Genomic DNA, 26,770 nt, shown 5'->3' on the forward strand with positions numbered 1-26,770 from the left:
ATCAGATCACCAGATATTGTTCTAGACACCTTTTTCCCCCACTGAAACCAATAGGGAAAAGCAGGAAATTCAAAGACAAATGAGATCGCAGATCAGCCAAAGTCTTGTCACTGCTCTAAAACAATCAGCAACTTTCCACCAAAATAACCCTAAAACTACTCTTCTGCAATTTTCACTGACCAAAAATAAAGCTAGAAAATAAACTTTTAAAGTTTCTTTTTTTAATATACAGTTTAAAAGTTCCCAACTTACGGGGAAAGCATGAAAAAGTGAAAATACTGATCTTAAGTCTCCTTTATTCAATTCTGGAAATGTGCCAACAAAAATCAGCCCAAGATTAGAGGCAGGTACAGGAAATGCAAGCCAGATGGCAGATGAACCAGCTTTGACAGAGCCCTCTTCTTCTATGGATTAAAAAACCAGGTGCTGGAGTTTTTCTGTAATTCAGCTTGGTTTCAGTGGCTTCAGCTAACTATGATCCTGTTCTCTCATCTCCATTTGTACTGAACAGCCTCTTAGAGTAAAACAAAAGAGAAATTGCAGACTCTCACTTATTGTGTCTTTAGAAAATCCTGTCTGTGGGACAGACACCAATTCCTGAGGGATTTGCATTGTTTTTTGTGACAGGCCTGAGTGCTGGCTTTTTCCCACGCAGAGTTCTGTTGTCTTACAGTTCTGTGAGTTTATCTTATTTAAGTTAATCGATAAATGTACCACTAGGATCTCAGATTGGGTTGCTCATGAGAAAGGAGCTGAGATGTGCTGTTTAATGAGACAGACCAAAGGAAATAACATTGCTGAGTGGCTGCACACAATAAGCACTGCAGAGAGCCATGTAGGTGATGCCTTGAAGTGGCTACCTGAAAACAGAGGCTAGACAAGATTAAGAGAATAAAGGCATGTGTTTATTTGAAGGACCTTCAAAAAGGGCAGTCGCCTCCAAGGGGCTCCAACCAAGATGGATCCTGGGTCACGGGTTTTTCACAGTTTTATAAATTTGGTCCATTTGCATATTAGAGTTAATTCTCCAATTAAAATTTCATGTACTGATGTAATTACTGCTTTAGTTTACATGTTTTGGGGCCTGGGACAACAAAGTGTCCTCGAGTTCAGGCCCAGAGAGGGTTTGTTCTGTCTAACCAGCATGAGAGAACAGTAGCTAACAGGCTATATTAAGTTTCAGAGTTACATACCAGGCAGTACAGGATTTGAAAAATATAAAAGTTAAAACCTAAGGCATCATAGGTAGTGGCAGGCCAAAAGAATGTGGTAACCATTCAGGCAAGCAAAGAGAGTGACTGGACAGGAGATATTTAATGCACTGCATGCGAGAGGGGTTTGGAAGAGTGGGTGTTAGTTCAAAAGTAAGACAAAAGGAGAAATGGATGAGGAATCAAGGTGGTATGAGATAGCTGGCCAAGTTCACAGGAGGTGGCATCCAAGAGAGGTTAGGATTCAGTTTAGAACTGAGTGAGTCATTAAACTATCAGGCAGGACACATGGCTATAAATGTTAGAGGTAATTGGATGAACTCACTGGAAAAAAAATAACACCAGAATCACTTTTCTCTATACAAGTTAACATTGGACTTTCCCTCAATAGGTGGTTTACTCTTTGCTGGTAGTTTTGCAAAAAAAGATAACCTTTATGTCCTGAAAACAGCATTTCAAACAAGCACATTGAGATTATTTAATCCATCCCCATGGCTGCTGTGTGTTTGTCTTGGAGCGACTTTCCGTCATTTTCTACATTTCGAAAGAATGCAGAGAGCTGGTTTGCAAAGGGACAGACAAAGCAGGTTTAACCTTGAGAGGGCACGGCTGATCTGGAAATGAAAATCAAAGGCAGCAAGTAAAGCTCCTCGAAAGGCTCTGACAGAAGCACTGCCAAGTGCCAGCCCAGGGAGCACAATGCAGCCGTCAGGAAATGTGTTCCCGGGTGGGAATTGGATAAACCTGGGCTCTCCCTGCGAACAATGGGACACCAGTCCTTGCTGAAGGTCTCGGGCACACAAAGCCCCTTCTGCTTTAAAAGACTTTCTGATCATTTGTTTCCTGGGCTTAACACAACGCGAGCTGGCACCGGCTGAATGAGCATTAGGGGGAGAAGAATGCAGTCGGGAAAGAGGATTTCTTGAGGCTGCTGTAGCAGTGACTCAGCCCACACTCAGTACTGGGGGGAATGACCCATCTTACACAGGAGATGAACACTTCTTGCAGCTTGTGGGGGTACCTGTGTTACGAATGGCAGAACAGCCCAGTGAACACATCTGTAAAATGCAGCCCTGCAGATCTGAAGTGCTGTGGAAAGCTCTGTGCTGACTGCAGCAGTATCGCAGCTGCTTCAGCACAGACACTGCCTCACCGGCAGGGCTGTCACAAGGAAGCTGTCAGACACTATTCTTCTCTTCCTTTTCCATCAGACTTGGAAAATGAAGTCCAAGGGTGAGGCTTAACAGCAACAAAAAACTCTAATCCACCGTTTGCTTGAGGCACATCTATCCTGGTGAGATAACACTCTTTGCTAAAAAAGGCCTGTAGCTATGATGGATTCAATCCAGAAGAGGACTAATGAAGGTCCTACAGACACTAGAAGAGCTGAAAGATTCTAAAATTTGGTAGTGAGAATTTCTAACATATATGTATTGCACCCAAAACAAGGTAATTCCAATAAAGATAAATCCATAGCAGAACTGCAGGTTCAGTTTAGAACCTGATCATAACCTGATTTGATACTATATGGACAAAAGCTCTCTCCTACAGTTTGAACGCATTTACTAAAATTCCTTTTTTAGGTGTTTATATACAGGGTACCTCAGAAAAGCTTATTTCTCAAACCTTAAACTTTGAGCAAAATGCTCTGCAAGCAGAAATCAGAAGGAAAAATATAAAGGCAAAAGGGAAGTGAAGACTCTCCATGGTCAAGAAAGAACTTCCAAAAAATTCATCCTGACCCAATGGTAAAGGATAGCAAAATTTAAAATAAAAGATGTGATGTTTGTCTCATATCTGTCCCAGTCTGACTAGCACAAATATTGATTCCAGAGTCCTACTTTACTGTGGCAGTAAGTTACATGTTGCAAAGATTAAGAACTGCTGAAGACACATTTCTCAAAGACTGACTGGCAGGAAGAATTTACCTGCAGCAGGGGCACTCCTGGGGAGTTCCCTGAAGGTTTAGGGGTTGTGATACATGCAATGGTAACGGGAAAACCAGAAAAACACCTATCCAGAATGGATGAGGAGGAGAGGAAAGGTACAACACTGAGCCCAGGCTGTGGAACTCCTTTGTCATGGTCCTTAGGAAAGTAAGGAGGCTCATTTCTTAAGGCTGCCACATCCTTGCAAATACACAAAGGTGTATTTGTCAAGCATAGCTCCTAATAGTAAGCAAGCAAACACCACTTCTCCACGTTGGCAACATTCTTCTCAGTTTTCACTGGCACTTTGGAAGCGTGTGCACCCTTACATTGTCGTCAACCACAGCCACATTTTCTTGTCTTTTAAACTGTCCCCTTATGGTGATGATGCTGATCACATTCAGTCCAGAATCTGAATCCAAGAATTCAAATCCAATGGAATTGGCTGAATATCGATGTGAGCAAGAACTGGGCTCTCTAATTGTACACCAGGGAATTGCCTGGAGATTTGATTTGAGTTCATTGCAGTGTGGAAAATATTTTTCTAATAAATACAGATGCTATGCAAATTTTATGTGGCTGACAATAAGCACTTTAACTCAAATCACTTCTGCACTCCATAGCTTTCCTCTAATAGTCTTTTTTGAAAAGACATTTTAGTCTTTTAGGACAGACTAGTGAGCAATGACACAGCTGCTCAGGGCTCAGAATTTGAAGATGAAGCTTCTTGATCAAAACTAGAGAAGTTCAAAGACACGTTACCTTAATTCAATAATTTCCCTACTGTTCATGGCCAGTGCACTGGAAAACAGACCCCTTGTCTCAACTCACATCACCCCCAGTGCTAATGCTCCCTTTTTAACATTGTCTTTGCTTTGAGTGAAGTTTACAAATTAGGCAAAGCTGGAAATTAAGTCTCCTGAAACAAAGCTACTGTCTCTTCCTGTGAATCCTGACAGAATAAACTCATAGAACTACTGAACTAATCAAAATCCAGCCAGGAAAACAAACATGATGAGAGTCCCAAACCCCAGAGAGGCACTTGGCCAAATCAAACCTCGGCACAGCATTGACCCAGACAGTAACAGGCAAGAAGTGTCAGCAGCAGACAGAACCAAATCTTCCAGCCTGAACTCCTTTTACCCTCTGGAGAAATGTGGATCTCAGTCAACACTTTGAGTCCTCAGACCATTTCCAGTTTAAGTTCTTCACCCTGTTCCCACTGATTTTAACAAGTTCCTTGTGGGTGCAGAGTCATCCCATGTCATGGGACCAGCAGGGCTCACAGAGACCAGGAAGTAAAATAGGTTCTAGCAGGCCAGAAGCAAACCCCACCACCATCCAGAGAGAGCTGAGGTACCAGAGGGTGGCCAGGTTTCTACTGTCTATCTCAAGTCATCAACCTATCAGCAACTGAAGAATCACCAGGGAAGGGACACAAGAAGAGTGAGAGATAACAAAGATCCATCTTTCACCTCTGAGCATCACTGCCACAGGCACATCACACTGTGACTGTCTCACCACCCTCTCAGGGAAGAATTTCTTCCTAATTAACATCACTCATTATAGTTTACATCTTAATTACAAATTCTGATATCACAGTAGTAATGATTTCATGCCTGAGCTGAAAGCTCAGGTCAGAGTCTGTTCCCTCCTGCATATGGATTAATCAATAGAGATTAACTGAAAAGAGTACCACAAATTCAGTTTTATGGTGCTAATACTACACACCTCTGCCTGGCTTCAAGCATGCTTTCTATTCTGCAGTCTTTGTAAGCTATGTCTACCTTAATTAGATCAGACAGATAAATCGTGATTAAAACAAAACATTTCTGTCATTTAAAGACACTTTCAAACCAGACATTAATTTATAAAGATCGGACAGTCTAACAAGACAAGTTTTGTGTTTCACAGAGCTTCACACAGTATTTTACTCTGACAATGTCAGCTATATCCTCTGATGTTCAAAGGTCAAATATGTAAATCACAGCTGAGTATAATAATTTCTTGCTTTGCTTGCAGCTGGCATGTGGCAAATGGATGTTGAAATCCAGCTGCTTAAATCCTCGATCCTTCATTTAAGTTTTAACCCAGCAGTAAAATGAGTAAAAGGTATGTTTGCAGAGGTGTGTGCCAAACTGTACCCCAGGGATTCCCACTCAACTCAAAGCACTGAAAGACTCCAAACTTCTTGGACATGTAAAGAATACAATATACAGATGTTGCTTTATAAGGAAAATGCATTACAAATGACTCACAGATTAAGCTGGAAAGATAATAAAGTTCTGGGTTTGACTTGAAACATAAGACCAGAAAATTAAGTTTAAGATTTGCCTCTTTAATTAGCATCAGGGATCGGTTATCCTGCAGGCTCCAGTCACTGAACACTTTAGCATCACCCAAGAGCAACAAGTGCTGTAGGTTAAATTTACAAGGGTTAGCAATGGCCAAATCTCCACTGACACTGAAAGGGGAAAACTGCTGGTCTGTACTTCCTTTAGAAAACCCTCCTCACAGAGATTGGCCACAGGGTACCAAACAGCAATAGAACAAACTGCAGGGCCACAGCCCAACATTTACTGATTTTCCTGCTTTGGGTGACATTCCCTCCACAGCATGGAGAGCTCTATAATGTGTCTCTAAAGAGATTGGTACCAATGACAGCTTCTGGACATCACGGTTGCACAGCCTTTTTCAACTGAGAAATCACCTTATTTTTTTTAATCCAAGAAGCCAGAGTGTTGACAGATAGATCACAATTGCCTAATCTGCTCTCTTTCCCCATTTCAGTTGTTGGAGTGCATGCACAGGACTGTGTCCAGGCAAAGGTTTTCCAAACCTAATTAATACATAAGAAACAGACAGTGGCTGCAGCTGAGCAACACAGATTTTACCTGACCCAAGGGGAACTCTGGAATGAGAAGGACTCTCCATGTCACAGGAAAGTGGGAACTTCAAACCATGGTCCGAGGAACCTTGCTTGGTCTAGTCTGGTCTTCTTGCCATCATTGTCATGGGGTTTGTATCACCGAAGCCATTGGACACTGAATTTTCATACATATTTAAAAAAGGCTTGGGGTGTTTCATCCAGACATGGTGTTATCCAGAATCTCTCCTCTGCCAAACCTGTTTGGCACATGCAAACAGGAAATTACTGGAGGCACCAAATACAGCTCCCCACTCTTCCTGTTACCCTCTGCTCAGCACTGAAGAGAAGGACAACAACCTCCCTCAACCCCACACAGAGCTCAGCCTAAATAGTCACATACAAGGACAGGTAAAACCATGGAATCATTAAGGTTGGAAAATACTTTTAAGACCATTGAGTCCAGCTGTTAACCCAGCACTGCCAAGCCCACCACTAAACCATGTCCCCAGGTGTCACATCTGCAAATCTTTTAAATACCTCCAGGAATGGTGATTTCATTTTCCCAAGCAGCCTCTGCCAGTGCTTGACCACCGTTTTGGTGAAGAAATTTTTCCCAATACCCGATCTAAATGTCCTCTGGCACAACTTGAGGTGGGTTCTCTTGTCCCATTCCTTGTTACTTGGGAAAACAGACCGACTCCCACCTGGCTGCAGCTTCCTTTCAGAGAGCTGTAGAGAGTTATGAGGTCTCCCCTGAGTCTCCTTTTCTCCAGGCTGAGCCCCCCCAGGTGCCTCAGCTGCTCCTCACAGGACTTGTGCTCCAGATCCTTCCCCAGCTCTGCTGTCCCTCTCTGGACCTGCTCCAACCCCTCTATGTCTTTCTTGTAGTGAGGGGCCCAAAACTGGACCCAGGACTCAAGGTGAGGCCTTGCCAGTGTCCAGCACAGGGGGACAGTCACTGCCCTGCTCCTGCTGGTCACACTTTTGCTGATACAGGCCAGGTGCCACTGGCCTTTTTGGCCACCTGGGCACACCTGGCTCATGTTCAGCCACTGGTGACCAGCACCCCCAGGCAGTCAGAGCAAGAGATCCACACTCAGTGACATGGCTGAGACAACCATATCCTGATACACTGGGCAGTAGGAGTAAAGTGTTTTCCTGGACATAAGACACATGTGACGTTCAAAAATGCCTTGCCTCCTTAATTCCTTAAACATCTGATCATCTTTCAAGGCAGATAAATGTTTGAACAGATTTTGACTGGTCTTTTCACCTCACAGCTATAGCTATAAAACTTCATCCCAAAGTCACATTTTTCCCCAGTGTGCCCTCTCCTCTCAGTGGGTCAGAGCAGACCACTCCACACAAGCTCCCCTTTTCCATGGTCTGCAAAGTGCTGGTCCACTTCCATTACAGGGTGCCAAAACAGATGGTACACACTTTGTTTCTCAGCATCACAGTGACATTTACTGCAGTCCATACAAAATACCTCTCCTGGATGCATTTGATATTCCCCAAACAAAGAAAGAGAAGTTATACTTCCTACTTTCCACTTTTTTCTCATGTCAAAGAATAGGGGAGCAGTTTCTTTCTCAAGACAGCATGTTTTATTTAATTCATAATAATGGAGAGTCTCAGAGGAGAAAAGTTTTAGCAACACTGGTAATGAAATGACAACTGCACCAGGAAAGGGCAGTTCCCTGCTCCTGAAAGAAAAAAAAATCCTTTCCATTTCCCCAGTAGCAGAATAACATCTTCTGAACAATGCTGCCCTGTTCATAACCAAATTCTTTTGTCGGCAGACATTGTGTCTAGACAGCCTCAGAAAAACTGCCTCACTTAACACCCCAGGGCTGGGGCTCACTGCATGTGCTGAAGTGTTTACCTGGGTGCTCAGGTACTGATCACAAATAATGCAGCAGAGACTTATTCCATTTTTCTCTGGAGCTGATGGGTGTCATTGTAAAACAGGCAGGAAGCACACTGGGATCACACATTCCCTCTGAAGCTCAGATCCATAAAAGCTTTCCAGAGGTCACGCAGATAATGTACACACAATAGTAGATGATATTAATAGGATCAATTTACTGCAGGAAGAGGAAATGAGTCCACATCACCCCTGTTAGTGCTGACCACTTTCCCACACAGACACAGCAGATTTGTCCAATCTCCTCACAGATCTTTATTTTACTTTTGGTGACAGCAGCAGGACTTCCATCATTGAGTCTGGCAGGAAGAGAATTAAGTCCTGCAGTTTACAGAAGAGCTGTACTTAATCTGTCTCGTCGTGTTTCCGTACTTGGAAAAGGCAAGATCTCCATCATTCAAGCTCATATGAGTGCAGTCATGGTTAAAATAATACAATGTTCTTTAAAAAAACCCCAAACCTTATCCATGGATAGAAAAACACCTGATTTATCTTTGGGATTTAAACAAAATCCTCTTCTGCAGAGGGAAAAACTCTATTCTGGACTAACACAAATCTTTTTTCTGCATATCCTCCCCTCCCGGCATCTGATTCTTTGGGAAGTGAAGAACTCAGGGAAGTGTGTTGTGGGATGGAAAGCCTAAGGACTGGGGATCCAATGGAGAGTGGGTGAGGGTTACCCCACAGCCCCTCCCCAGGGAAGGGAGGAAACACGTATGGAGCAGGGATGTCCTCCCTGAATCTCACATTCCCATCCCACTGGCACAGGGATGCCAGAAACCCTTCTCCTCCTCCTCCTCCTCCTCTCACCTTCTCAGTCCTTGTTTTGAAGGCAAAGAGGTAACAGCCCCAGCTCTGGAGAGAGACACTTCCAGAAGGTGAGGCACTACTTGGAAAACATGCTAGCATGAACGGACTGATGAGGGTAATGGATGGGAATGAGAGAATGTGAACACATGGAAAACAATTCAAGGTTACAGTAAAGGAAAACACGTTCTAGTGATGTGTTTTAGGGAGTTCCTCTGCTGCCAAGTCAGGCAGCACAGAAGGAGACAAGCCAGTGTGGAAGTAAGGTCATGGAAATTTAACTGACTACCAGTATTTCCATAGCAAGCCTGAAATCACTGCTCCTAAGCCTTACCTGTATTTTGCCCACCCTGGCTACTGAAAAAGACTGTTGTGATAGAAATGCTTTCCTTTCATCTGATTTTTCTGTTTCTGGTCAATAAAGGAGTGGGATATAAAACTGAATTCGTTTCTTCTTTGAACTGTCCTGCCACAATGAATGAAGGTTGGCCCAACAGCAACACCATGAAATCAAGCTTACGTTGAAGCAACAGCTTAAGCATTAGAAACCAAGTTTTATTTATTGCTGCAAGATCTGGATTCCATGCCCACACTCCCTGCTGCAATGATGATGCAATCAAAACAGGATATTCTACATCAGTGACTAATAGACAACCAAATTAAAAAAAAAAACCACTATGACATTAAATGGCTTATTTATAGATTCTGTTTACCTAGACAATGAATTCAAGCATATAAATTTAATTATTAGATTTCAAATCCCAGTAATAGATTGGATATTGTCCCATGAAGTTACATACAGCATTCATATCATGCTAATTATTTTAGAAGGGCTGGTAAATTAGAATAGGAAATGAGAAGCAGTTTAATGATGGTGGATTTAGCAGTGATATAAATTATATAATTATTACTGGAAGGGGAGAGGAAGAGTGTGTGTGTGTGTGTGTGTGTATTTTAACAGTCTAACTTAGTTAATCTCTTTTCCAAGCAACTGAAACCATAGGGTAAAGGGTACATTCTGGGCACACCTGATTCTTGCTGGAAGAAAGTTCTCTTGCACCTGAATGCCAGGGCCCCTTCTCGTTTTGGTCAAGTCTGAAGCACTTGATGCAAACCAAGGGGATCTTTGTTACTAGACTGCATTTGAACTGCTGAGAAAGTCACTAACACACACCCATTGCAAGAAAACCAGATGAAAACTTCAGGGAAAAAAAGAAGCTGAAAAAGTTGAAAGTTAAGGGACTAAAATTCCATGGGACAAGCGGCCACCTCTGCTCTCCCAAATTCAGATAAAAAACTCCAAGCAAGCAAGAACTCTTGCACGTGCTTGGCCTGTCTAAATTGTATCAGCAGAAGAATGCATAAGGCTTGTGCACATTGTGAGCTTTGGATCTTTGCAGATATTGATCAGAGAGGGATTTTTACAACAGTGCATAGTGAGAGGAGAAGGGGGAATGGCTTCAAACTGGTGCAGGGCAGGGTTAGATGGGGTATTAGGAAGAAATTGTTTATTGTGAGGGTGCTGAGGCCCTGGCACAGGTTGCCCAGAGAAGCTGTGGCTGCCCCATTCCTGGGAGTGTTCAAGGCCAGGTTGGATGGGGCTAGGAACAACCTGGTCTAGTGGAAGGACCTCTAAAAATCTCCCAGTTCTTTAGCTGTCCGCGTGGAAAGGCATTTGCTTGGAAAAAGCTGAAATGCCCCCTGGTCTGTAGTTATGTTTTCCTTCTGACAATCTCGACTAGAACAGCACATTTTGCTTAAATTCAGCCCATTGCAAGTCCTCACACTTGTGTTTGCAGAGACTCAGTGCAGCACAGGAGAAAGAGGGGCTGGGGGTACCACACTGCAGTAGGAAATATTCTTTCCTTTGTATTCCTGAGTCATTTCTGTCTGGCCAAAACTGATGTTTGAAATGTGCATAACCACTAACCGTGACAATTACTGTCTGATGAGTGTCATGGAGAGCAAATAGCAATAATATCCCCTTGTGCTTGTGAAACAGTCTGTGGACTAACAAACTAATTACCACTGTCTGAATTCCACATTTCCCTGCTCCAGAAATCTAGAGCGTCCTTTGCCAAGTTGCAGTTTACTTCAAGATCTGTCACCTGCAGACTTGAACCTGGTGCCTCCAAGATGCCTGAAATGGAAGATTATGTAATGCAGGTGCCCATATTGGTTGGAGACGGTTATATATACAGCGATTTTCCACTCATGCACATCATATCCATTGCCAAATATCTAAAAAAGCAGGGGAGTCGCTGCACAGCCTTTGGGATGACAGACGAGCATAAACTGTAATCCTACTCAGTACACTTTGCAGAATTAATACTAAAACCGAAAACTGAGCTGGATCATTTGTCCAGTTTGCTCACACAGCTCAGCCATGTGTGCTGAAGGTTCAAAAGGCAAAGATTCTAACCTGACCCGAGCCTGCTCAATTCACAAAAGGTTTGCAGGTAACCTCTGCCTTTACTGCTGAAGGGCTGCACAAATCCTCATGCAAACACAAGATCTTTCTTTCCTGGCTCTCAGAGCCACTATGCCCCAGGATCCTCTGCTGGCCAGGGACTCCAGGAATACTCACTGCAGGGTCACTGCTTCCCCTGTCAGGGAAACGCAGAGGCTTCTTACACAAGGGGAAGCTTGCAAAGTAAAAGTTTTGACAAGGTTCAGGTGTTGCGTAGAATATTCCTTTCTCATTCTCTTCTTGGAAGCCCTTCCCAGATCCAGGGATAATGCCAAGTTCCCAGACACTTTCAAGTGTGTATCAAAGTATGAACCACTGTATAAAAATAGACATTTCTTTAAATGCATCTCAAGCTTTTCATCCTTCCCAAGTGACCCCCAACTTCTCACACCTTCAGTGACTTCAAGGGGGCTAATACTGAACAGACAAGATGGACAACGGGGGGAAACAAAACCAATCAATCATAAAAATAGTGCAAGATCAGGTCTCTGTATGACCATTTTTCATGTCATGGAAATTCCCAGAAAAGCCTGTGGTCACTGCTCACAGTGGCCTAGTACATTTATTTTCAAGGTATTTACTAACAAATTCAGGATATTTGCTTCAGCTTGTGTTTAATCTTTAAAAAAACCATAGACCATAATTTGAGACCTTGTATCAGTTTCCAGTTTAACTCCTGAGCTATTCCTTCACTGTACCTTGAGGCACTAATTAATGCAGCCTTGGGAACAGCCTTTACCTGCACACAAAATTACTTTTGTAGGCTACACACTTGTGGTCTGAGATCCAAACTTAATGCAGGATAAACCAGACATTCTGCTGCTGTATGAGGAACCAAAACATCCCTGAGAAGGAAAGACCAAGATGAAAAATTAGCAAAGCAATTATCCTTACCAAAAGTAGGAAACTAATTTAAGTTTTTAATTCCAATCCTGTAAAGGTTGATTTCCAACTTGCAAGCAAGAAGACAAATCCTACTCTGGAGGCCAACTTACTGCATGTTCTTTTTTTTTTTTTAACTCCTTTAGAAAATACTTGCCTTGCAACAAGAAAGTAGAGAGACGTGGAGTTGTTACGTGATCTGAATATTGTCTTACAAGTATTTAAAGAGATTTGTGATAATGAGCTCTTCTGACAAAGGCAAGATCCACCAGCTTAAAATTTAAGTTGGAAAAAAAAAATGGAAAGAATTAAGGATTAGACTATTGGAGTAACTTATTTTAAAAACGTGGTATTTAAAAATCAGGTGTTTAATAAATATTTTCTCATTTTATTGAAGCAACCAGCTCTCCTACACTGCTGCTAAGCCATTCACTGGCAGTGCCCCTTTCCAGGCTCTATCCATGGTTCTCCAGAGGGTTTCCCCCATGCACCATCTTCAGCCTTTCCCTTCGCCTCCAAACTGCAAGGCAGAACAGCACGAGGACTGAAACAGTAGAATGCTGCCATAAAAGAACAAATTCCTTCACCAACTGCAAAGTGTGAGGCTCAGAGGGTTCCTAAAAAACATTGTGTGGCTTTAATGCCTTTCCTGCATCCACTGCTCCTGACCTCCCTCACAGGGGGAGTTATGTGAGGTACAAGGATACTCACCATCATCAGAGGACCTCTGAAAAAAATTAACTTAATAAAAACCGAGTGTTTACTATGGTAATTCCGGCTGAAATTTAAATTACCACCTCATTGCTTGGTTTTTCTTTTTGTTTTTTTTTTCTCCAGACAAGAGTCCTTACATTGAATATACACAGATGGGTACCTGATTATTCCAAGCTCACTGTTGAAAAGGCTCATGAAGTTTGCATGGGAGGAGGTGGAAAAAAAAGCCAAGCACCTGGAAAACACTTCATTGCTTCTTTATTTAGATGCACCCACAGTACAGAGCCTCTTGAGCATGTGCAAAAGAGGAAGATTACACATTTATAGCTGGGAGCACCATTGAGTTTGAGTTTCTTTGATACCATTTTTAAGAAAGTAAACTGTTTCCAAAGAATGACATTTGAATCCAAGAGCTTAAGACCTGCTTGTACTTTATCCAGAGGTGGAAGATATTTTTATTATTACTTGGATGTAGAGTAGAAGACATTTTCACAGTCTGGTTGGACCAGTCTTTATATTTTCATATGCACCTTTTAATATATATAAAAAATGTTTCATTTTTCCCCCTTACCCACAAATAGTTAGATGCATCTAAGTTTAAAAACAGTACTGGGACCAGAGCATTCCTATGGGGAAAAACGAACTTTTGCTGCCCTCTCCTGCTTAAACAATGAAATGCTAAAATATTAAGATCTATGGATCTAATGCTAACCTTGAAACAAAAAGCATGACAGGTCATTCACTATACTACAATCAAAAATAGGACAACAAGAAATGTATCAGTACTATTTATATTTGAAAACTCCTCGTGGCTCCATGAGGTTATGAATACAACATATTTACAGCAGGTGATCCAAGTAACAAAAACTCTTAGAGAGGTCGTGATACAAAGTGCACGCTTCTGTGGATGGGAAGCAACACTTGGATAAAAGTTTTCAATCAAAATTAGTTCCATTCTGTTTCAAGATGCTGTTTCATAGACTTCAAAATGGAAAACTGGAAAACTGGGCTACATAAAATCTGCTGCACATACCAACTAGGAATAACTAATTCATGGCTCACTCCAGAGCTGCTAAGGGAAGCACATGAGGCAAAATAAAAAAGCCACATGTAAATAAAAACATTCTCCAATCTCGAGCATCGTCACCTTTGTCTTCTTTTAGGGCAACTGCTTTGGGAGAGAGTGGTGTCACACAAATAAGAGAAAAGAGCATCTTTGTTTTCAAAGACAGAACTCAAAGGAAGTTAGGTCGGTTTTACTTGGAGGGAGAAGGATCTCATCTTCCGCACTCCTCACGAAACAGCTTTTTAGAGCTCCTAATCTATTTTCTTTTCCATCGAGTGAGACAGCCTAAGGCTGTACTTACGCACATATAAAGTAAGTACAGCTGCTGCATTTCTTACTCAAGCAATTCTTGGCTCCAACACCCTTGATTTTTCCATATATGAGAACAGATAAAAAAATAAATTAAACCCTTTTACTTATGCTAACAAAACCAAGATTAAATTTACTGTAACCCTGCTAGCAACCCTCCAATAGCATTAGAATACTTTTATTTAAAGCATTCCATCCTTTGGAAGAGAGACAAAAAACACTGGAAAGCCATGAAAGGAAAACAGTAAGGGAGACGTGCAAGATGAAGAAAGCAACGTGTGGTCAATTCAGAGGGTATGAGAGGAACTTTACTTGTACAGTTGTTACATCCCCATGACCCAATGCCCTCGCAGCTCTCTCCTGTGAGCAGACAGCACTCAACCCTTCCCCCTGAGACCAATATGGCCCAGGACACGCAGGACCAACCCAATGCCTGCCGGACGAGCAGTCAAGAACAACATTGACACAAACAAAGGTGGTTTGTGGAACTCAAGAAGCAAACGAAAGTATAATTTATGATACACTGATCACACTTAGGCCCATGGGCTGCCTTCCTCTTCCTTGTGCAGCTCCAGCGGGAGCAGTGGGAGCCCTGCGGGGCTGGACATCGCGCTGGGAGGGCGGCACACGGGGGATCCTGGCAGCAAGTGCTTCTTCAGGTGCAGCACCCAGCCTTTGGAGTCAAGTGACTTCAGAACAACAGCACATCATCTCCTCCTCCTTAAAGGAACATCCCTTCTCAGAAGTGATAAATCATCTGGAAACCTCAGACACTCCCCACTGTCCCCGTGGGCAGAGGTAATGAAATATTGCAACCCAGTGGGTTCTCGTCAGTTTTGTATGACCAAGAGCAGAATGACATGGCAAAACCAAAAATAGTTATGAACAAATAACACTCACCTAAACTCTAAGTACAGGACAAGGTGCTTTTTCTAATTTCACATTGTTGTGTTTTACTCCACCAGGTGAAAAACATGAAGTTTTATTCCTCCATTCTTTCTCAGTTTTTCACAATGGAACATAGTCTTTGAGCATGAGTTTGAGTCCACACTCTTGCACTGTGAAATGATCATTTCACACAGAAATCACACTAGCAAGTTGTTGGGTTTTTTTTGTAACAGAAATAAAAGACTGTCAAAATCAATGGGCTAAGGGACATGATTTGTTATAAATTTATTTAATCTTCAGTATTTCAGCTTGCACCTTTGCTTCAGCACTTTAAAATAAAATGTTTCAACTATGACAGTAACTGCCTAATTTACATTGCGTCCCAGTCAATGTTCTTAAAAGAAGCTCATGTTAATCCCATAAAATCATGTTGTGTTTGGTGTTGCATATGACTAGTTCCACTTTTTTTTTTTCCCCCAGAATTAACAGTGTCAAGTTCTTACAAAACCTTGAGTTTACAACATTTGTGTGTGCAGACCCAGGAGTACAAACTGTGACCTGATAATCCTGAAACAGTCAGTAGTCTAGGAGGGAATTCTTTTTTACCTCTTTTCTGTGCCTGAAAACAAGAAAACTTCAAATTCTACTGTATATTTAAATGGTAGGAAGAAAAATATACAAGCTTGTATTTATACTGTATTTCTATCAATGGCAACAGGTCATAAATTCATGTTTGCAACTATCACAAAGACTCATGAACACCAATTCATTTTTATACTGTAAATACTGCTGGATTGATGGTTTAGGATTATCAATTCACCGTTGTCATATGTCTATAACAGTTCAAAAGCATCCTGGAGAAAAATCCTGAAACACATACCTTCCGGTATAGAATAATGCAACTGCATTAGCTAAATATATACTGTACATAAGTCTTATCAGCATTTTACCTACCAAAGATGTAAGATTCCACTTTCAAATACAAAGCAGATAGCCAATAATGTATACTTATAATACAGCCCTCTTCTTTGTTTTTGTATTTTTTTTCTCTTTTGTTTTAAACAATTTGGTCACAATGCACCTTTGATATAAAAGCATTTTAAACTTTATTATTAATACTCAGAACATTAGGATTTCCAGAATTTTTTTTCAGTAGCATTTGTAGAACCACTTTTGGTAACAAATACAGTAGTTAGGAATGAGCATCCAGATGAGAATGCAGAAGTGTATTATCCAGAATCCTTTCCAGCTAAGACCATAGGGCTGGTACTGTGATGAGTAATAGTACTAGAACCACAAAAACACTAGAGTATGTTTCTTAGAGGCTACATCCTCTTTTGCTGGAACACTTTATAAATACATTTTAAAAAGTAAGGCAACAACTCCAAACTATCCAAACTGCAATCTCAACTCAACTTCCAATTAGACCCATGACCATTGGAGATCAATTTCACGCTTGGGTGGTTTAGCATGTGTCTTTATTCTTCCTAAATGGTCCAGTAAGAACATACTGTAATAATTTAGCCATTAGTGTTTTTAAACCAACTCTGGTACGTCTGTCCAATGCTGCATCACTAATACTGGTTAGGTATTGAAGTCCAGGGTGTTACCACTGCCCGTCTTTTTTCCCAAGGATTGTGGACGCTAATTTGGATTTACAATAAATAGGTGCACAAATCCAAAGCTCCCTTTCCTACTATGTTTATCACCTACTTGTTTTTTAACTCCTAATGTTCAAATTAAGGAAGCACCAGAGACAGCCTGGTACTAAAAAAATGCTCACACCAGTAAACAAAACTTTTATTCAGGACCACTGTTTTTCATGGCCCTGATCTGAATGGACATTCAACTTATGAAGATGTGCAAAAGGAAAAGAAAGTCAAATTACAGTAAAGTTATCCAGAGAAGGAGGATGTTACACAAACTCATAAGGAAATGACAGTCTTTTTTCTCTTTTACTATAAATACACATAACAGTTTAGCAGAAAGACAAGCTAAATTTTAAGATTGTTCACATTTGAAAGTCGTATTATACTCTCTGCTAACGATAAATAAGGAACAGGTCCTGACAATGGAATCTGACATTGCAATTTTCATCAACAGATCTTTGAAGACTGGTTTTAAAGAAGGGTTAAAACAATGATTATGTTTGCAAAGTTCTGAGAAGTCCATCTGTTGTCCAAACTTTGGATTAAAGTCCTTATTTTTTTCCTTTACTTAGAGACAGGTATATACAGTGCTGTTGTAATAATGAAACAAATGTGAAATCTACTGTAAAGTTGCACAATACAGAAAACTGTTGCTCCATCTTCTACTACATAAATGTGTGACTCCACAGGTTAATAATGCTGTTTTGTTTTTTTGTTAAGTTGGAATTATTCCATCACGTCTAAGACCTCTCTTTAATTCCAAATCCTCCAGTTTTTTCCACAGTTCTTCACGCTCTTTCTCTTTCTTCTTCTCACTGACAGATGAAATAAAACAAAGAGTTAGCAGGAGAGAAGACTGTATAATATTTATGTTAAAAAACATACAGTTGACATTAATTAGCTGCACTAATTTTCTTGAACACAACTGCAATTTTCCTAACATACTTAATTTTTTTTTATATTTTCTTTTTTTTTCTTTGTTACCTACATAAATATAACTAAACAAAGTAGTATGAGAAGAGCTTAAAATATTAGCTGAGCAAAGTGACAGTGTTCAAAGACATTAATTTGCAATGAGAAATTAAAAAACCCAGTGGACTTTTATTACAGAATTGATCTGTCAAAATTATAAAAATTAACATTTTGGACTAAGTTATTTAATTATTTTTATATTTATTTAAGCATATAAATAATTTTATAAATCACAGCCACTTTCTGGAAAGCATTCCCTGACTCCTTTAGAATCACTGTTTTTACTTACATTGACTGCTGGCTTCCCTATAGCTTAGGCACCAACCAAGGCAAAGTTCAACCTACAAGATGTGTCTTTTGTTCAGTGAGTTACTCTTTTTTCCACACCAAATTCCTGCAAGATCTATGTAGCATTTGCTTTATCAACAGACTTCAGTGGTTGATTTGAGGAAATTAAACAGCAAACCTAACATTTACTTTACCTGCATTGTTTGCTTTCTAAATTTCCTGTCTCTGCCATAGCTTACTGTGAATAAATCTCCTCAATACTGCAAGGCACAAAATGCTTTCAAGTTCTATTACATCACCTTGTAGGTTTAGATGAAATGGAAATCTAACAATGACAGATACACAGATTCTCTGCCAGTCACATTACACAAGTCTTGAAAAGTATTTCAGTGGATTAGAAACATTCCTACACATTTTGCTTCAGTCAAAATGCCAACATCTGGCTCATTTGTTTGGGATTTTGATTTCCCAAGAGGATTTTGAACATGTCAAAAAATACAAACAACTTTCAGATAAATCCCTGAAGAACAGTAAAGAAAAAAAAAAAAAGAGCCTATTGTTACGAGGAAGTATTTTAAATACAAAAATAAGTGAAATAGCCTTACATTTTCAGGCTACTTACCAATATTTATCTTCTAATCACTAGGAAATACATGCCTGCTTACCTAAAGGCCTGTTAGAGGATGATCACCTCACCCCACTTACCTATTTGACCTATCCTAGCCAGTAATATTGAACGTATTTCTCCTCAAGCTTGTAGTGGTATCAAAGCTATCCTTTTGAAACGTGGCTTTATTAAATGCTAAAAATTTTCTGGAAACAGTAAGGTAAAAAAGTTTATACATTCATGTTTTAAAATTATAAGAAGTAAATAAAAATGGATAAATGGTTAGCACCAGCCTTGGTAGGAAATAATGTCAGCAGGTGCAAAATAAATTCTTCGTGCAGTTCAGCCACTAAACCTCCGCCATTATCCAGACATGAGACACACCACTGCAGTGTCTGGTCCTGTTCAGAGCAAAATTCCTCATCTTAAGGGGCAAAGTGCAACCACAAATTGATTTAGGTCACCAAGCTGCCTCAGTGAACAGCTGGATTAGACCATCAGTCCTAAAACTCTCTGCCTTTTCACTAGGAAACCACATGGTGTTGTCTCAACTGCACTAGAAGTTTGGCACTTATTTATCAATACATATTAAGAATATCTGGATTAGTTTAAATATATCTCTAAACAAGCCTCTAAAAGTAAAACACCATATTAATGAACTAGCCTGTTATGTGCAGATTTTTTGGGGTTTAGAACAAAGTGGAATGAAAGGCCAGTGTGACTCCAGTCACACAAATCAAATAACTACAACAGCCAAGAGACTTTCAAGGTTGGACTACCTAAAAAATCTCTGCTGACATGCAGTGTCCTTTGCACTGCTTGGGGGAACTGTGAGTCACAGCAAAGGTATGACTTAAATGAAGGTGCAAACTGTTCAAAGGTCCTGAAATTTCCTCCTTTTTTTCACCTAATCTTTGCATAACGTGAAACTTTTGAGAAAAGATGTTGCACTGTAACTGAGAAATAAAGATTAAGGAAAGTAGGAGAAAAGACAAGGAGCCACTGGAGTTGAACTAATGCCTCTATGAGTGGTGTATTTAATGGATCTTGCATGCTGAAAGACTCAGATACAGCAGAATCTCTGAATAAGAACATAAAGGCTGAGAGATGTCTCTTTGCTTTAAGACCACATCCAGCCTACAAACAGCAGTTTGGAAAATCAAATCTTTGGGGTTTCCCTCATGTCTCTTTCCAAACCTCAGTGTAACTTTTTTTTTTTAAAGTCTTTAAGCGAAGTCTTATCTTTAAACCCTTGTTCTTCTTTTATTATTGAAGCTCTTGATACACCTACATCTTTTGGAATGTGGAGTCAAAAAGGAATTGCATGAGGAATGTGGATTCCCAAGCAACGCAATGGATCCTGTATTTAATAAAGGCTAAAGAACGACCTGCACACAATCTCACATCCTGCAGTGGGAAGCCTAACGAGCAGGCAAGGACAAAAATGGGGCAGTGTCTATTATGTGTGAGATGATGCAATTGCACCTGAGTGTAAGGGGAGAACTAAACTGCAGGCTGTATGCACAGCTGGCAAAAAAAAGCTTTAAAAAGTTACCGCTGACGATCTGACTTGTAAGTGGCTGTCAGCTCATCAAACATGGTGCTGTTCATTTCCATAAATGCCTTCAACACATTGTAGACTAAAGCCACAATAGCCCTGTGAAACATGGAAGAAGAAGAAAGAAAGGAATCCATTAGTTTCAGGTGAAATCAAACGTGAAATAAAAATGTCTTCTCTTCCCAGCTTTTCTGTGACCAATTCTGTTCCTGCAAGTATGGTTATGTAAATTCTTCGATTTCAGTGAAACTACTTTTGATTAACATACTTAAAGGTGAGAATCAGCTTTCATGTCCCTGCTTACTACTGAAATGGAGCAGGCCAAAACTCTAGGGTGAAAGGCAACAACAGAAAGCTATTACATATAACTACAGACTCTTCCCTCATGCTGTGGAGCAATTCTGAATGCAACTTCAGAGATTCAAATCATCAACGCTGGCAGAAGGAATAGAATTCAAACACAAAATGAGAGTGATTCATATTTCCTTATGACTCTTCTATGAAGCTGAATATTCAGTGCATCTATGCAAAATACAAAGCTGTATTTCAAGAGTGATTTCCTTGTGCTCATACAGTTCATATCCATTTTCCCTTTCACAGTTCCTGGTCCACTACTCTGGCTGCCATATTCAGACCCAGGGCTGCTTAAGAAACAGCTCTTTAGCCAAGAGGCAGTGAATCAACAGTACAAGTGCCAGGAACCTTTGGAGCTAATCCTTACAGCACACAAACTATGTGCCATTTCCCACGCACCCCTGTCTCTCTCATCTCTTTAAATAAACTTTCATTTTTGTTGCCTACGTGAAAAATTTTCTTATAAATATAAAAATTCTTTAAATATCTCCTTTATTTTCGATGCATCTTTGCCTGGTTCGTGTAACAAAATTTCTATGGGTATGAAAACTCTGTGAACTGAGATACTGGAATATTCTCATTACCAGAAGCATCCCATTGCCTAATATAAAAGGTTGGAGACTGGTACTGGAATACTGTGCCATGGAAAGTGCTCCTTTGTGATCAGTGTTAAGTTACAGAAGCTTTCCAGCAGCATTAGATTTGTCCTGTAAGCACACAAACTTGAGAGTTTGACTAGGTACAGAACAAAAAGACCAATGTTTGAAAAGATGAAATATTTTACAGTAAGGTCTCAAAGCAACTGGGACCTGAACATAGCATAGCTCATTAAAAATCCTGTGTTTACTAAATGGTAACCATCTTGAATTAGAAAAACTTTCTAACTAAAATATAGGATATATGTCATCTAACTGTAATAGAATTTTTCATGAAAACAATTAGGTCATTCACTTTAAAATAAAAATACCTAATTATCAGGATATCACTATAAAGTGACTGCTCAATTATTGTAATAGAGAACAGCTGTATTTAAATAAATTTAGAAAAAACAACCCAACCTAAGAATATACTGATGTCTGTATGTTTCATGAATGTTTAAAAAAATGCCAACACCAAAAGTCTCCCAGAGGTATCAGTCCATGATACAGCCACAAAGTTTATTAATGCCAAGTGATCATCTTCTAGACAATTTACAATCAGAGCCAACCCATTTATAAAAAAAAAATGAGTAGGAGAAACACTTGATGAGCAACATTTTTCCTTCAATAACAATGTAACATTTAATTTCTTCTTGTTTCCAACTTGTGAGAAAGTCTATTTTTATCCCACAAGGTAACCATTTTTGTACACATAACAGTTAATTAAAAACACTGAGACAAACTCAAGTGCAGACTAATATATACTGACATTAACAGAGCTGCACTTGCTCAAAGCAGCTTTGAGACTGGATCTCTCCCATTCAGATGTTCTTCAGCAGACATTCCCTAAGTTTATCAGTGGGATATCAAATGGTGACATAAAGCATAAATGCACAAACTTACGGATTCCAGTGTTCTTTAGAAATCCTGTAAAGGCTGGAAAACATGATGGGAAGTATAACATTTGAGTTCTCCTCTATCAAACTCATGATGTATTCATTATTCCAATAATACAGCGCTCTTTCAGCCACCTTTGAGTCAAAGAAATAAAATATTAACAGGAATTCAGATACCTGTAATTTTGTGATTTTCTGAAGGAAAAACTAATCACAGAGAAAATTCACAAAGATCAGCTAACAGGAGTCATTACTTTTGGAATTAAACAACTCTAATCAGTAGCATAACACACATTAATGGAACTAAGTTTTTATCCTGTTGTTCTGATCCCACAGCACCCACTCTCTATTTCCTGAGCCATGTGTTATATTGCTCACCAAAAACTGGGTGCAGACACAGCATCAGTGCTGCAGATGGAGAGGGAAAGGGAGAGCAGAGAGACTTCCCATTGCCCCTCTCCCTGAAAATCAGGAAGAGTGCAGTTCTCCTTCCTCTGGTATTGCAGCAGTGCTGGGATACCAGAGGAAGGAGACAGGGAAAAGCCCAGCAGCTGGGCTGGATAAGAGAGGAGAAACTTTAGGTGTGGGGAAGGTCCTAAGGACAGTAATTACCCTGGAGAGGAGCTGGGGGGTAGGAAGGAGGATGCTGATCTAAATTATGACAAAAAAGACACAGTCCAAGGAAGAGCTGAAAAGTCACATCTGTCTTTGTGCCAGGACAGATCACCAGGCTTAATATGGAGACACTACAGGCCATGAACTCTATATCCTCTTCAATATCCATTTACATCTCATTCATTCCCCTCCTTCCCATTATACAATGTGATTAAAACAGGCCACAGGTTCTGTCACCTCTAACCAGACACGTGGTTACGTGGTTAGAAGGAAGCAAGTCAGAAAACAAGAACTGCATAATATTGCACCAAAACCACGCAGCAAATACATCCTCCATGGTCTATATGGCCAGGACCAGTCACTCACAGTGAGAAGGGCTCAAAGTCTGCCTGGACACATGTTAAGGATTTGTGAGGGGCTCAGAAGGACAAGTTCTGTGCTGTAACCCCAAACACTTCTAGCAAGTCTTCAAGGAGCTCAGACTTAACCTTCCACCCCAACGTATCCTCTTCAACAGAGGACAAGCATGTAAAAACATAACGTAAAATAATATTTACATTTGGGGGGTGTTATGTTTGAAACTGAAGACTATACATTCCTATCCAAACAATAACCTCTGCCACTGACCTGAAAATGAGGGCTAGAGACACACTTGGCAATTTGTTTAAACAAGGGTTCCTGGATTTTGACAAATTGTGATGGTTCAATTACATCCAAGATTTCCTCCAGCTCTCCTAGGAACATAACCTAAAGACAAAAAAGAAAGCATTGAGTATCAAACCTCCAAATCATCTTGTTCTGCAGAATGCTGGTAACCTTCAAATTCTACTGCTCCAGGGAGAAATGGAAACCTCACTAGCTCAGTAAGACCCTCTCTCAAAGAATGTCCCCTGTTCTACCTTTAGCAGCTTCTCGACTCAGTCCCTTAAAACATTTCTTCAAGTGCTGCTTTTAAAGTGGTTTTTTACAACGAAATTCAGAATTGCACCAGTATATATATCCACGCTGAAAACCTTGTCTCATACAAAGATCTGTCCAAGGCTTAAACTTTAATAACTAAGGAGATTCTCCTAATTTTACTTCATTTTTGAGAGCAATATGCAAAATAACAGTTTTGCTATTCCACAAAACCTCACTAGGGAAACTGATATGCACCTGAAACAAAAATGCACATGTTTAACTGCATCTTTTACATGTTTAGTAGGTAAACACCACAGAAAATATCTTTCATCCTCACTGGAAAAACACTACCTTCACATATAAATAATTCCAAATCTAACAGTTTTCCAACCTATCCTCATCTGTGTTTACATTCTCCTTTCTAAAAAATTCTCTGCAGAAATACCAGTACTTATTTTGTGAATAGAAACCACAGTTATCAAACTTTTCAAAGTCAAAATTGTTCACAAAAACAGAATTAAAGTATAGAAAAATCATAACAAGAAATAATACCAAGAGTCACTTCAGCATGTGCTATCAATGAGGAAATATTTAAAGATTCCCTGCTTACTATGTTCTAGAGCAAAATAACTTTTTTTTTAAATACTAGCATATCACTTACCTCTTTCTGACTGCAGGTTTTTGGCCAGAATTTCATTAAACCTCTAATGACCTAAATTAGAAGGAAATAGAAGTTAGATTTTTTACTTTACTCTCAACAGGGTAAACCATTCATAGTGGAAAAAAAAGAAGTATGAAAGAAATATTTACTGGTTCTGTGAGTGAGGGGTCTTTCTCCAGAAACTGTACTATGCAATACGCCAGCTGTAAAGAGGTAAGAATTTAAGAGAACAAAATTAGAACATTTCTATAAAGAAACCACAAAACCCTAATTCTTTGAAAAAGAGACACTTAAGGCAAGATGCTATTCAGCTTTCTCAAACTGCATCAAATTTTAAACTGAGATGCAGTTTGCACTGTGCAAATCCACTCAAAGTTCAGTTTATAAGAAACAACAGAACACTTTACACAAACAATTAGTGACAAAGTAACATATAAAATAAAAATCAGAACAACCTGGAATTCTAAATACAGTCATACAGGCAATGTTTTGAAGCTTCTGCTATTCTCTTTAACTGCGTCTTTTTACTAATTTTATACAGCAAAGTCGTGAGAATTCTTGCAAGATGAGTGGACACAGCTAAAACCTGGAATAACATCTTTAGAAAGCAGAGCTTTATCACCATAAGAAATACTGCACTATCTGAAAATCCGAGAGAAAGGCAACAGGTAGCAGTTATCAGAGGGAAAATTACGTCATGAAAGCTGGAGGTATAAAAAGATGTATGAGAGCATAAATGCAGTATTAAGGAATCTGTGAGAGAGAATATTAAATGCAAAAATGTGGGTATTAGTATTCAGAAGGCTGCCAGGGTGAAGAAGAGCCTTGACAGCACAAGACTAAGGAAACCCAAACATCCTCTTGGGAGAGAGGATGGGAAAGGCACACTTGTGAGAATGAGAAAAGAGGAGAGAGGAAAACCTAGTGAGAGAGTTTAACCACTAAATAAAATTTCCAAAATATTACAGATGTATGTTATGCTTTTAATTATCTCATCAGAAGAGAAGCTAGATATTTATCATACAATGTATATTGAATGAATTCTGAAAAAATCTATTGTATTTTTTTCCACATTTCAGAACTTCCCCCCACTTTTTATGTGCAGGTAATGAAATTCACAAAGCAACCTTAAAAAATATACATATAATTCTTACTGAGCAAAAAAATATTTCTGTAATTTCTACCTGTGCATGGAAGAGTGATAAACTCCTGACAGTGTGTAAAGGGATCAGCACCTTCACCAGAAACTGTTTATGCTCTGCCTTGAGAGGTAAAGCAAAACCATTGATAATACTGAAAATCAGAAAAGAAATATTTGTTAGTGTCATCATCACAGAAAGCAATACTGAGGTCTGAACAAGCACTTCCTAGATTAAAATATATTTAGCAGTCAGCACCTGTTTACAAATAGCATTTGTAAACAGGTGCTGACTTTGGTCCTGCTGTATATTAGCAGGGCACTACATACCTAGGTAGCAATCCAGCTCCCATTAGAAATAATCACATAAACAGCTGCACAAACCTGTTGCCAAACAGATAAGACCTTGTCTATGTGGTCTGTAAATTCATGTAAGCAAGGTGGTCTTGAGTAATTAACCTACCAAAATTAGATTCACTCAAAACATTCACTCTGCTAAGTGTGCTCAGAAGAAAATAATCCTACAGCATGTAAGGATGAAGTGTGCCTTAATTAATGCACTCATACACATAAAATCAATCCAACACTTTGGCTATAACTTGCATACAGTTATATATTCTTGGCAAAGATGTGACAGAGATTTGCACATGGGCTTAAAGATGAGCATGTGCACACATCTGTTTTCAGAATCAGGGATTATCGTAATACTTCTTCTGAATCTGACACTATCCTGACGTGTCCACAAGGGAAGTCGAGTTAGATAATAAATAAAGACCCATTTACCTTCCTAAAATTTCCAACAGTTCAGCTACGCCATTGAAGTGTTCAGTTTCATAAACAAATCTAAAAAAAGAAAAGTTAAATATAAGTGATATATCAGTTTCCTAAAGTGATCATAAGCAAAAAGCACCTTCTTCCACAACTTACCGTAGAAAAATATTATTAATCTGTTTTCGGATAAATGCTCTAAGACCCAGGAACTTGCCATAAATTCTGTGCAAGACTGTTTTTAGGTAGTCTCGTTCTCGAGGGTCTTCGCTGTCAAACAGCTCCAACAGCTGCGTTTAAAGGAAAAAGAGAACTGAAACAGGAGACATTTGACAAGTACGGCACACAGACTTCTGTATGAAACTGAATTCATGAAAACTCGTGAATGAAAGAATTTGACATCCATGGTACCCAAAGAGTAGATATCCAGTATTAAAAAAAAATCTGCTGGAACCTCAGTACAACATCACAAAACTCAGAATAATAAATTTGTGATTAACTGGTTCCCAAATGCTTCCTTCTCCCCAAAAATAAACATGATAAGACAGTTTGCTTTTTACAGTCCACCATTCCCTGACTCTGCAGAACCAAAAGATCCTCATTTGCTCTAATACTTTGTTCTACAACATTGTGTCAAGGTCACATTTTTCTAATT

At 39.7% G+C, this 26,770-nt stretch overlaps 1 protein-coding gene across 5 annotated transcripts in view; it reads right to left on the reverse strand.

Annotated features, from left to right (window-relative positions):
• Positions 1-13,049: 13,049 nt before the first annotated feature.
• The window catches only part of PPP2R5E (protein phosphatase 2 regulatory subunit B'epsilon), a 74,178-nt gene continuing 60,457 nt past the window's right edge, over positions 13,050-26,770 (reverse strand). For 4 of the 5 annotated variants that reach the window (XM_032113199.1, XM_032113200.1, XM_032113202.1 and 1 more), the window contains 9 exons: positions 26,275-26,405; positions 26,131-26,190; positions 25,394-25,502; positions 24,359-24,412; positions 24,210-24,260; positions 23,276-23,395; positions 22,041-22,168; positions 20,143-20,244; positions 14,474-17,535 (listed from right to left, as the gene is read on the reverse strand). In XM_032113199.1, coding sequence (XP_031969090.1) covers positions 17,436-17,535; positions 20,143-20,244; positions 22,041-22,168; positions 23,276-23,395; positions 24,210-24,260; positions 24,359-24,412; positions 25,394-25,502; positions 26,131-26,190; positions 26,275-26,405 — 855 coding nt within the window. In that variant the 3' untranslated portion in view covers positions 14,474-17,435. Of the gene's footprint in view, positions 17,536-20,142; positions 20,245-22,040; positions 22,169-23,275; positions 23,396-24,209; positions 24,261-24,358; positions 24,413-25,393; positions 25,503-26,130; positions 26,191-26,274; positions 26,406-26,770 lie in introns of all 5 variants that reach the window. The other variant, XM_032113201.1, reaches the window with a different exon arrangement.

Source organism: Corvus moneduloides, chromosome 6, assembly GCF_009650955.1.
Source record: "Corvus moneduloides isolate bCorMon1 chromosome 6, bCorMon1.pri, whole genome shotgun sequence".
Taxonomy (NCBI): Eukaryota; Metazoa; Chordata; class Aves; order Passeriformes; family Corvidae; genus Corvus; species Corvus moneduloides.